This window comes from Branchiostoma belcheri, unplaced genomic scaffold (genome assembly GCF_001625305.1).
Source record: "Branchiostoma belcheri isolate BF01 breed outbred unplaced genomic scaffold, Haploidv18h27 scaffold69, whole genome shotgun sequence".
Lineage (NCBI taxonomy): Eukaryota > Metazoa > Chordata > Leptocardii > Amphioxiformes > Branchiostomatidae > Branchiostoma > Branchiostoma belcheri.
In genome coordinates this window covers 1,269,825-1,282,665 of record NW_017804342.1, presented here as the reverse complement: position 1 = coordinate 1,282,665, position 12,841 = coordinate 1,269,825, and the positions used below count along the sequence as shown (strand labels likewise).

Genomic DNA, 12,841 nt, shown 5'->3' with positions numbered 1-12,841 from the left:
GAAACACGGTTCTTGATACGACATGTCCTTTTCTAAGCGTTGCTCGCTGCGAGTTGCCGTAAGCCTACCTGGCGCAAAAACATTAGAGACGGTTTAGCGCAGAGCTTAAGCGATGTAGGCTGAAGATAAATACACTTTCCCGGTGTACATGATGGATGGGAGGGCGGAGAAACTCCCTCGGGGTGGGGAGAGATTACACAACTACAGTACTCTCCGGACATTTAGAGTGATTTTAAAAACCTCCTTGTTGTTTGCCATTTGGGGTCCGGGATTTTTCTTGCATGGCGGCTCAGCGCTAGAAGGGGAGGAAACACTAGCCTCTACCAGGCCTTCCTACGGGAATACGGATCGTAGAATTCGGCCGCGGCGAGGTAGTTTCTTTCCCTCCGTAAGCGGCCAGTCAAACCTACAAGGCGGCCAAACTCCCCTGGCAAATATTCTCCTATATATAGCCAGCGTAGTTAGTCTGATAGAGACTAAGGAAACAGCGCCCGTGTCCTGGTGAGTGTATGGAAGGTTTTATGAGTATTGTGACATCCTAAAAAGGTAATATTTGCACACAGGAGACCGTCTGCCATACAGCGGGCGACACAGAGCGGTGAGTCACATCCTGGCTAGTGGCACTAGTGCGGTTTGTAGGTTTTGTGTACTCTCCAAACAGAGGTTTCGGCTACGGCTTATTTTTGACGTGTTTGTAGGGGGTTTGTATTGGGCTTTCTTGTTTGCACTGGTATATTTCGGTTGGCATTTTGTACATATCAAATGTATAATAGTGTACAGGATATTCTTGGCATGTAAGCGTCAGATAAAATTATAGAATCTTTGTTGTAGTACTTTTTTAATATTTTGAAGTTAGCTCTCATTTCAGATTCAATCTAAGTAAGATCTGTAATTAGGTTTTGTTTTATATGGTGCACCCAAAAAAATTTTGTGCACCTATTTTTTAGGTTGTGTGCACCAGTGCACCTATTCCTAAAAATGAATTTCGAGCCCTGCGTATGGATACTGTCCCGCCAATGATACTGCCTGCTGATGACACTGTGATTCAGTATATGCTGTCTTGTCAATCCGAAACTGTCTCGCCACCAAAAGATCTCCTGAGAGATTAATTTTTTGTACTGAATCTGAGGAAAGATTTCTAGAGTAGACCTGGACGATTTCGCCACGTGCGTCCAGTGGATAAGGTACGATACCTTGTTATCCTTGATGTATTTAGACTGGGTAGAAGCGCAGAAGTGAGATTAATAAGGGAATGTGTTTCTTAAGACGGCAAAAACTGTTGCATATCATACTTTAATTTGCCTCACAAGGTAATTCAACCTTTGTCTTTGCGGTTAGTTAAGCATCAATCTTCAGATTTCAAATATCAGAACTGTTTATGTAAACATGCAAAATTAAGACGGGGGTTATGATTTGCTGTCAACATCTTTCCGCTCCCTCAAGGAAATAGCCATTAGTAGAATGTGTCAAATTGCGTAGATCCAATAGCCAACATATCAATTTTTGATTAAGGAAAATATTGACTGTAGCCGATGACAAACTACGTTAGCTGATAAGAGATTATTTTTAGAACCATAGAATATACACAATCCAGGCCAACCTAACTATCAACTTCAAACAAAAATGTGGGTTGTAGAATACATGATGTTATATTTATACGGTGCGAAAAGATTAACAGCAGCAAAGCTAGGTGAGTCCTTTAAGTGCTTTGTTCTCACTGTGACGCCCCGGGAGTTCTGGCTAATGGCCTCTGCGCATTTGTGTGGGCCGGGAGGGTTAGTGTGTAGGCTGATATGTTTTTAACGGTGCACCGCGGCCTGGTCAAAAGTTCTCTGAAGGATCACAAAAATGAGTGCGCTAATGCATCTTCTGAGAGATAAAAAAAGTACAGAGGAGGTAGTTTCCTTTGCTCTTGCGTGTGTCTGAGTGTGTGTGTTTCTCTATCCGTACACCACGGGGAAATTGTTTTTAAGTAGGGTAATGTAGTTCGTCAGATCATCGATCAAAAGAATCTTATCTGATCTTCAATTACACGTGTCCAGACCGGCACAGAGCGGGCGGGCTGTCATCATTGCAGAAACACATTAAAGACATCCGGTGATTTTTCAGGGCGGCAAAACTGGATTATCAAAGTCAATTTTCTGGTCATTTTGATAATGTAGTAAATTGATACAAACTACAGAATATCTTACATTTTGCCGCCCTAAAATTGCACTGCAAGAATTCCAGTTCTGGTGTCCAGAACGGTACAGATCGGGTGGGTGGGCTGCCATCATCGTCGAAACACATTAGGAGCGGGGAAGATAACAGCCTCACGGCGGGTTTTGATTGTTCCGGTATTGGGTTGGTGGTCACTCTAATGACGAGGAGGACTCCTCTACTTTCCGGTACTCGCGACATTAAGCCTCAACTTAATACAAGATGATTGAGGTGCGGTGTCCTTTACCTGCCTACGCTAACCTCCTACTGGCAAGGTATGAGCAGCAGGGATTGCAGGTCATTGACGTTATTTTACAACCGAAAGATTCTAGACATTCCATATATACACCACATCTAAAACATTAGAGTACGAAACAGAGTCAAACAAAGCATAGGTCTATTACGAAATACTGCCATGTAGCGTTGAACTGTTTTGTAGTGCAGTATAAAAAATACGTCGTATGATAATTTACTTGTGTTTTATAATGAAGCGTTCCTCGCAAATTTTCTTCTTAGTTTTCAATCTGTATATAACTGCGCATGCCTGTAATTCTTTTTATAGTTTTGTCGAGGTTTAGGCTCTGGACAGCTTATTTTTGGCGTTTCTTTTTTGTACCGATCTTTTTTTTTTTTTGTCAGACAAACAGGTGGCGTATTGGATACTGTCTTGCCTATCTTATATTGTCTGTCTATTTTTACACTGTCTTCAAGTTGCCAGTTTAATACTATCTTGTAGCCACCACAAGTTTGCTTAGAGATTGCTAGTAGGTACTGTCCATCAAGTCAAGTTGTGTGGCCAACAGAGGAGAGGACCTTGTAGGGGTGTAAAATCTTCGACGTGTTGTTTTATCACGGTGGTTTTATTATAAACGTGCTTCTGGGAAGCGCCCTGTGATGAAGACGTGAATACACCCACTCCGACAGTAGAGACCACCCCCACACGCTAACGCCCCATCATGACAGATGCAGCAACAATTCACCCTAATCCCCTCACGTTCCTTGGTCCATTATGATGCGATCCTGGCGCTGATTTCACCTCGTTGCCATGACAACCGTGTCTTTATAAGCCCCACATCCCCATTCACAGGGGTAGGCGGAGTAAAGGTCCCGGATGGTACGTGCTCTCGGTACTTGATCTCGCGATACTTGATGAGACGTGGCGTGACCTCAGACACGCAGGCCTGCAGGGCCGATGTGTTGCATCCAGAAAAGTGCCTTATTCAGAGCCACGCCCCGGTACGGTTCTGGATAGTCCACGCGTATCCAGAATAGTGCTGTATCCAGAATCATGCTCAGGCATAGTTCTAGATAGCCCACGCGTGTCCAGAACCATGTCTTATCAAGAACCATGCTTAGGCACGGTTTTGGACATTCCACGCGTATTCAGAGCCATGTTTTATCCAGAACCATGGTCAGGCACGGTTCTGGATAGTCCGCGCGTATCCAGAACCGTGCCTGGGGTAGATCTAAGTTCTTGGATACGCGGAAACTATCGAGTACTGTGCCTGATCCTGTCTCTAAACCATTCAAGCACGGTCCTGGATACGATAGCCAGACAAGTACGATGGCACAGAAAAGTATAGCCTAAAACATCAGATATGGAAAACTTTGCGCACCAAGTATACCCTATTAGAATTGGGCCAGCGATGTTCTACCTCTGGGCATCCCATAGAGACTAAGTAATGCTAGATGAATTCGGAAAAGCAAGAAGTTGGGCGATCTACGGGAAATGGACAATCGATTTGACGAAAAATCCCTTTAAATGCATCAAATGCAATTTCAGGACGGTAATAGAAAAATATTTTGGATGAGCAAATCTGTCTGATATTGATTACTGCCATTTCTTAGCACATTTTTGTCATCATTTCATACTTGAAGCGTTTGAAGTAGCCCAGAAACAAGCTACGTGAAGAGTCCTTGTATTTTTGTTACCACCAATAAATAGGTAGAACCAGCCTACGGCACGAAACAAGCAACCGTTTTCCGCCAGCGACATCGATATCTCAGATATCAGTATGCTATGAGATAGGGTTGATTCAAATTACTACATCTAAAAAATGACAAGAAAATTTACTTTGAAAATCTAATTTTACCACCTTGGGTGCCTTTATCCTGTCCATTGCCACATCAAATTTCCTTATTTGCAGCCGCCCAGTTTGGTAGTTATCAATATTCCCTTATTCCATCTCGCGTTACGAAAACATCACAAATCATCAATTTTTCAAATCCTCTTGGGACATTCTCCCCCGTAAATCTTGTGTTGATCGCCACGGTACATCCTATACCTTCCCTGGATGTCATGCCTACAGTCATGTACATTAAGGGTTTATCCGAATGATATCGTGAATAAAGCTCGGGGAAAAACATTCCATTTTGGACCATAGCTGGGGGACATTGTTTTATCCATCTGATGCCATGACGCTGGTGAAGGTATGCGCCAAAGTAAGATGTCCCGCTGGAAACAGAACGGGACTTAAGATAACAGATCAACATGGAAGATAAAAACACTTAAAACTGTACTTTTTCAGGACTGACCATTGCGTTAGACAGTGAAATTTAGTTCTCAGCTAATATCTTTGGAAATCCTATTTTTCTTGAAAACCTTGGGCTAGAAGGAACGGGAAACGTCTAAACTTTCCTAGTTTGGTCAGGTTTTGTTCATTTTGCCTGTTTTGTGGGCGTAGTGATAGATATGAGTGGTTAGGTCTTACATGGACAGAGTGGATGGATACACGTAAAATTGAGGTGAAAGGTAGGGTCCGTTTTCTTGATGTTTTCTGCGGACAAGAAATAGATGCGTTCGTGTGTCGTAAATCAGGTCGCAATTTTCTCCCGCTACTGAGCTCCTCTCAACTCCCCCGGAGTTCTTTTATTTCATCCGGCATGGAAGGAAAGATCAAAGAACGCTCCGTCCTGACAGATGATGATGGAAACGTGCCGGTAGCCTGGCGGGTCAGTCCGCACGCTTCTCCATCCATCCTCGGGCTAACAGTCGGTTCTCTCCAAGCAGAGGTTTAGGCATCGGCTATTGTTGGCTTAATTTTTGGAGTTTGTATGGTCTACTGCCCTGCCAATGATACTAGTCTTGCAAATGATATCTTGCCAATAATGCTGTCTTGCCAATGATACTGTCTTTCCTACGATACTGTCTTGCCGATGATACTGTCTTGCCAATGATACTGTCTTGCCAATGTTACTGTCTTGCCAGTGATACTGTCTTGCCAGTGATACTGTCTTGCCAGTGATACTGTCTTGCCGATGATACGAGTACTGTCTTGCAGCTACCAAAAGATATGCTTGGAGATTAGCAGTGGGCTTAATCTACAATATTTTTATGTGGCTACAAGACAGTATTATCCAATACGTCACCCGAAAAAAATGATTACCACTACAAAAAGAAAGTCCGATAAAAACGCCTAAAACGCGAAAAAAATAAGCCTAAACTTCTGCATGGAGAGTACATGTAGAGTCGGCCCTGATGAAGTCCAATCCCGGCAGTAGTGGGGTGATAGACCCCGCTGTCACACGGAGTCATTACCGGATTGATTTCCCATTATTCCCAGATTCAGGCTGATTGTTTGATGACGGCCTCGGCCCCCTTTGGCGTCCGATGAAGAAAAGGAGGGGGTCAGGGTCGCAATCAGCTGTGTTCGCAGTCCACATTACAGGCTCTATCCAGTGTCGGGGTCGATTTAGAGTCGGCCACGTCTGCATCACTCAAATGGCATCTGGCAGCAGCGCTAAAACATCCATTATGTGTTGACACCGACGTCGTGTCTGTGTGATGTTTAGAGTTAGTGGTTTTCATGACAGCATATTTTTTGAGACAATACATGTGTATTAAATACAAGATACATGAAGCTTCTGCCCCATCATCAGTCGATTGTAGCGCCCAGTAGTTCCGTGCTTTGAAAAAAATTACCAACCATAAATGTACTATTCCATGTTGACGTATGAATATTTGTATAGGGAATGTCGACGTTGCATGTCTATCGAACACGAGAAACATGAAGTTACCACGCACTCAGTCAGTTGTTTTTACACCCCAGCAGTTTCGTGCGGTGAAAAAATTACCGGCCATAAATGTGTTTTCTTTTCCCCAATCCATGTCGGTCGTTAGCGAGGTGCGATAGATTTGGTCCACTGCGGATAAATTGGACGTTGCGGGCAGAATCTGGTCAATACTTCACCCCAATTATGGCAGGTTGCGACGTATTGACCAAACGCATAATCCCCGGTGGTGCTCTCCCGGCTTTACGTGGCTTTCTCATGGCTCAGGTCTTGCGTAGCCTCCTGTCCAGAGTACTAGCGGGTAGCGTTTGTTTCTACGAGCGGCTAGAGCAGTGATGGGGAGGGGGTATATTGCCTTATCAGCTGAGAGAGATACTACTGTATCTAGAACCGTGTCTATCTGGTTCTTAAATATGCCTGGGTTAGGGTTGGGATCAGACACGGTTAATTCCGGGTAGTCTCCGCGTATTTGAGGAGCAAAGATGTGCCTCGGGCATGCATGGTTCTGGATACTGAAATATCCAGAACCGTGCCTAGGCATGGTACTGGATAGAGCACGGTTCTGGATGCAACAAGCTGTATCGCCGCCGCACCGCGAGAACCTTAACAGGCGTAAAAAAAATCGCGTATCTCGCTCAAAGAAGTCTGCCAAGGATGCTACTTCTAGAGGAGAGATGATTGAGTGTGCTGCCAGATGCGGCCCGGTCTGACAACACTCCGTCCAAGTTGCTACATCTTTCTTCCAGGCCTGGCTGCCAGGGCCTCAGCTGTAGTTAGCTCCAGTCCACATTAACGGTGACTTGTAAGCTGCTATCCTAGAAAATCCTACAGAGGAAGTAAAGCCCTTGTTAGGCCCTACCAAACGACACACGTAGATAAAGATTTGATAGGTTGATTGATAGGTTGATTGATAGGTTGATTGATTGATTGATTGATTGATTGATTGATTGATTGGTTGGTTGGTTGGTTGGTTGGTTGGTTGGTTGGTTGGTTGGTTGGTTGGTTGGTTGGTTGGTTGGTTGGTTGGTTGGTTGGTTGGTTGTGAAATCTGGCGAAAACATAGTTGTGATATTTATAATTATGGACCATGTTTACCATGCAATGTTAACTGGCCGTGTATGTTGATTTTTAACATATGGATACATATACATTAGCCTTTGTTAGTCCAGCAGTTACGAGAAGAAGAACCTCAATAACATATCAGATATGATAAGATAAAGGTCAGTTTGGTTTATATATTGTGCTGAGATCTTTAGTTCATCAACTGAACAAAAAATTACACTTCAATTGGGGTGTTGGCTGAGCTCCAGACTTGATATGATGCAACCCCAAGCAGCATAGCGCCAAGCATAACGCCAAAGCTCTCTCACCGCGGTCTTTCATCACAGTATGTACATAGTCTTCCATCTTCAAAGCTTAATCCCCATTCTGTGCAAGAGTTCAGTCAACACTTCAAGACATACGGCCACATCTATAGCACCGGCCGTTCACATCTTTACATCTTGGCAACACATTCAGCATTATCAACGTTTTCGTTCACCGGATTCCGCGACAAACAATGAAGATGTCTGTTCTAGAATTCATCAAGCAAAGATTTACAACCCCTCGAGCATGCCAGCCATTGAAGCGATCACCAGATAGGGCCGAGCTACATGTGAGGGCATGACCCTGTTGCACAAGCTGCGGGTACCTCGGGACGGTGGTGCTGATGAAGGTTTGATAACCAGACGTGGTGTCTAGCCAGGGACTCGTTTGATCATGGCCATGTATAGCCGCAATATGCAGCTCACTAGATGTAATATAGAGCTAAAGCGCCAGTTCTTCAAATACACGTCAGCTCCTTAAGACGTACCCTTTCTGTGTGTTAGCTATCAGCTAATGAAACTTCTTTTCACTCACGGCAATGGCTGCTGGCTATGGTCATACATTAATTGGAACTTGGTTTGACGTGGGTACTGCGATGGCAGATGCAACTCTATCAATTTAGGGATTCATGAACAGAGCCAGTTTTCAATAGAGCTATTTTTGTAGGATGTTCGTATGACGCGTAGAGAGTCAATATATATCATGATACAATTGAACTGGGACTTGGCTAGTGGCTTGTTAATGATATATCCTGATCCCAGTGCTTTTGATACGAACCTGGACCGGTCCGTCAGTTAATAGAGGTAGGTACATGTGGAACTTGAATTACACGCTCACATTCACATTGCTAATTTGATACTGTCTTACAGCCACCAAAACATCTGCTTGGAGATTACCTACCGTACAGAGGACATCGCCCTACATTGTCTGTTTCAGGTAGAGAAGTGAGCTATCGTGAAATGTGATTATCCGCCGACGGGCCTTGATGCTTATCCAGAGTCAGACAGCGAGAATCCATCAGGACGATAGCTATCTCCGTTACCATGGTAACATCTACGCACGTACACCCCGAACCGTCGATCTTCACAGTTGTGTTTCTTTAGGAGAGGATTAGGGAGTTCTGCAGCTTTGAGCACGTATCGGCTTTAGGATTCCCCGGTATGATTAATCGTGCACTTTGAATTTCTGTGGAGAAAACATAACATCGCTCATCCGGGGTGTCTTTCTCGTTTGTCAACTGTAGAGTGTAATGGCCCGTGGGATCTATATGTACGAGCTACTCTGCACAAATATGTACTTTAGTCCAGATGCTCAGAAGGGGGAACGGATGCTGAAAATGCTTCTTAATTCTTCCTGAAAATTGTGAAATGTAGTACTGGGAAGGCTGACGCCTAGATCACAAGTAGATCATATATTTGGTCTTTCCAGGGTGTAGTGAGATCTATATGTAGCAGGAACCCGGTACGTATGTACTTTTAGTAGCTCTGAAGGAGGGGACGGTTACCGCTGACTGCAGGAAATACTTCTCCATCCAAGAAGTTGTGAAATGCAACCGTCGAAAGGTTGAATTTCTGAACATATATTGGATTTATCCTAGCATAGAAGAATAGCTACTGTCTTGTACATGCATGCTAAGTGTGGATCCCAATAAAGTCAAAGTCAAAGAAGCAAACAATTAGCTATAGGTTATCGCACAATTGATAAGATTACGGAATTTCAAATCATTAAAAAAATGTACATTCATTCTAGCACACAAGAATTCACCAATAGATAATTCTGGCTGACACAGGGTAAGAAAAGTAAAATTCTACGCATTATTCCAATTTGATAACTGAGATTGAATGGATTTTCTCTTAAGACTCTAACTACCAACAAGATTGTTAGACGTTTCAATTGATTGGCTGTTAGGCAAAGACTAGTACCGTTTGATCAGGCTTTTTCTTTCTTTTCAGATAGGTTGCCAATTTATCTCATTTGAAGTTCACCACACACCAAAGACCTTTTCCTCTGGGATTTAGTGGGAAAGCTGTATCTCCCTTCTTGGCCAACTATGAATATAAAACTTTGCCACAGACAAGATATAACAAGGACATGCACAGGCGCTACAGATGTACTCTGACTCATTTCAAATAGCTTGTAAAGTCCTTCATGCAAGTTGATGAAACCAACAAAGCCCCACATCGACAAAATACAATAGTTGTGAAGAGTTGTGATGGTCAGGCTATCACAAGGCACCAGCAGTCTATTCTCTTTACATGTAGATCGCCACATGATGTTCTTCTCACATGTTGGTGAGCAAAGCTCAAATAGCGGCATCTTGCATAATGCCCAGGATACCACGGTGTTGCCATCATGGATAAACTGTAGTAAAGACTTTTATGGCTGTGCCATGGTTGTGAAGGGTTGAGATGGCCATATTACGGACTTCCAACAGTCTATTCTCTTTGTAGGTAGCTTGTCAAGTTATTCTCACAAGTTAGCGAGCAAAGCTCAAATAGCGGCATCTTCCATAATGCCCAGGATACCACGGTGTTGCCATCATGAATAAACTGTAGTAAAGACTTTTATGGCTGTGCCATGATTGTGAAGTGTTGCGATGGTCAGACTATTACAAGGACGCCCAACAGTCTATTCTCTTTGTAGGTGGCTTGTCAAGTTGTCCCTCACAAGTTGATGAGCAAAGCTCCAACAGCTACATCTTCCATCGTGACTAGGATACCACGGTGTTGCCATCATGGATAAACTGTAGTAAAGACTTTTATGGCTGTGCCATGATTATGAAGGATTGCGATGGTCAGGCTATTACAAGGACTTCCAACAGTCTATTCTCTTTGTAGGTAGCTTGTCAAGTTGTCCCTCACAAGTTGATGAGCAAAGCTCCAACAGCTACGTCTTCCATCATGGATCAACTGCAGCAAAGGCTTGTTGATTCAACTATTGTAACCTCCTTTTATGTAGGCTGCCAATTACTTCCCACAAAGTAATGTTGGAGAGCAATCTTCCAAGCAAAGCGACACACTCCATGATCTATCAGTTGTCTAATAAAGAGAGAAGACAGTTTGTTGCACCGAGACAACCACGTCTAATATAATCCGACTGCTCTATTCTCTTTTCAGGTTAAAAGCTTGCCAAGGTCTTCCAACAAAGTGATGGAGAAATAGCAAAGCGGCATATTCTAAGAATTCGTTGCAGTATGGCAGATATTCTGCCGCACCAGTGTCTGCCGTATGAGTACAAGTCGACTGCTCTATTCTCATTTCAAAGAGCTTGCCAAGTTCTCTCCACTAGTGAAGACGAAACAGCGAAGCTCCAAGCTAAGCGGCACTGAGCTTCCAACAATTGGCTAAAGTATGGCAGACATTCTGACGCTGTAAGACAACTACGACTCTTACAACTCAAGTGCTCTATTTTCTTTTTAGCTATAGGTGGCTTCCCAAGTTCTCCCAGCAAATACACACGGAGAAATAGTAAAGCTTCGGGCAAAGCAGCAGCATCCAACAATTTGCTAAAGCGTCGAAGACATAGTATCTCCTCTGGAAAACCACGACTATGTATAATTCAACTGCTGTATTGTCTTTTCAGGTTTCTTACCAAGTTCTTCCCACAATTACTAACTGATGGAGAAACAGCAAAGCTCTGAGCAAATAGTCAGATTCCAACGGTATTCTGCCTCATCACGGCAACGGCAACTTGTATAATTTCGACTGCTCTATTCTCTATTCAGGTAGCTAGCCAAGTTCTCTTCACAGGTGAAGGAGAAAGAGCCGCAAGCTGCATCAAACAGCATGGCGAATGTGTAGCAAGCGTTCAGTCCTACCACGACAACTTCAACTTATGTATAATTAGACTATTCTATTCTCTACTTGTGTAAAATTAGACTGCTCATTTCTCTTTTCAGGTAGCTTGTCTAGTGAAGAAGAAGAAGCAGACGCAAGCATGGCGGGCGTGTGGCGGGCGTTCAGCCGCACTAAGACCACCACCACGCGGGACCTGAAGGAGACAGAGCTGTCCCGGTGCCTCGGGGTGTTCGACCTGACGGCCCTCGGGATCGGCAGCACCCTCGGGGCAGGGATCTACGTGCTGGCCGGACAGGTGAGAATCGTAGCCTCCACCAGGCCTTCCTATGGGACCCTTAGGGATCGTATAATTCGTCAAAAAGGGAAAAAAATTGGCCAGAGTCAGTCCGCGGGAATTTGACCCTCCTAAGGCAAATGATTCCTACAGTTGCCAAACTCCCCTGGCCTATATGGCTTAATTGTTCCCTTTTTTAAACCCGCGGTGTTAGTCTGGTGAAGGCTATGAAAGTTGAACTATAACCGAATACGGATTTCATCTGTAAGTTACCGGTTTTTGTATCTGAGGTTGAAATTGCAACCAATTCAATACTGTATTGCAGCCACCAAAAGATTTGCTTGGAGATTACCGTAATTTGTAAGCCTCACATTTCAGCTTTGTGGATGTTAAAAGGATTTTTATCTTGTGAACAAATTGATAAACCAGTCCCCCTCCTCCTCCCCATCCCCAGGTGGCCAGACTCCAGGCGGGTCCAGGCGTCGTGCTGTCATTCCTCATCGCGGCCCTGGCGTCACTCCTGTCAGGTACTGAGTGATTTATTGATGATTAACGGATCAATTATTATCAACTGGACACTAATTACAGGAAGCCAGAAGTCGATAAACTACAAGGCACTAGTATTAAGACTATGCGTAGCATAATAGGAGACTACTTGATATGATATTATGATGTACATTTTTATTCTCACCATCTGTTGGCGATGTGAGCCACCACTGCTTTCCACTCTCTTCTGCCCAGCGCTTGCCTTCTCGATCCCTCCCTAGGTCTCTCATGACTGTTTTATTTCTCCCAAATTGATAATAAATCATGAAACATATGGGACTTATTTACTTATCCTCTTCATTCATCTCGAAAAATAGAATTAAGTCAGAATCTAATTAAGCTTAGATACCAAAGATATTGAAAAGAATATTATCTGAACATAACGTAGTACAGAATGAGATGGGATGATATCATCTTCATAATGGAAACGCTAATGACAATGTGGCATTACGGCAGGTAATTATAGTGTCACAACAGACGGAAACATGATGGAACTGATTTGATTTTAGCCGCGATTGGATCTTCTCAACACGTTTCCGTGGTCTGGATTGTCAATACCTATCCTGGGTGCCAAATTATTTCCAGGGCCTACACAAGCCAGTTCCTTGACTACAGGGCCAACATGCACCCAAGGAAATTATACCACAGC

At 43.7% G+C, this 12,841-nt stretch overlaps 1 protein-coding gene across 1 annotated transcript in view; it reads left to right on the top strand.

Annotated features, from left to right (window-relative positions):
* Window positions 1-11,483: 11,483 nt before the first annotated feature.
* Window positions 11,484-12,841, top strand: part of LOC109484140 (high affinity cationic amino acid transporter 1-like) — a 17,242-nt gene continuing 15,884 nt past the window's right edge. The window contains exons 1-2 of the mRNA XM_019787361.1: window positions 11,484-11,667; window positions 12,101-12,173. Coding sequence (XP_019642920.1) covers window positions 11,512-11,667; window positions 12,101-12,173 — 229 coding nt within the window. The 5' untranslated portion in view covers window positions 11,484-11,511. The remainder of the gene's footprint in view (window positions 11,668-12,100; window positions 12,174-12,841) is intronic.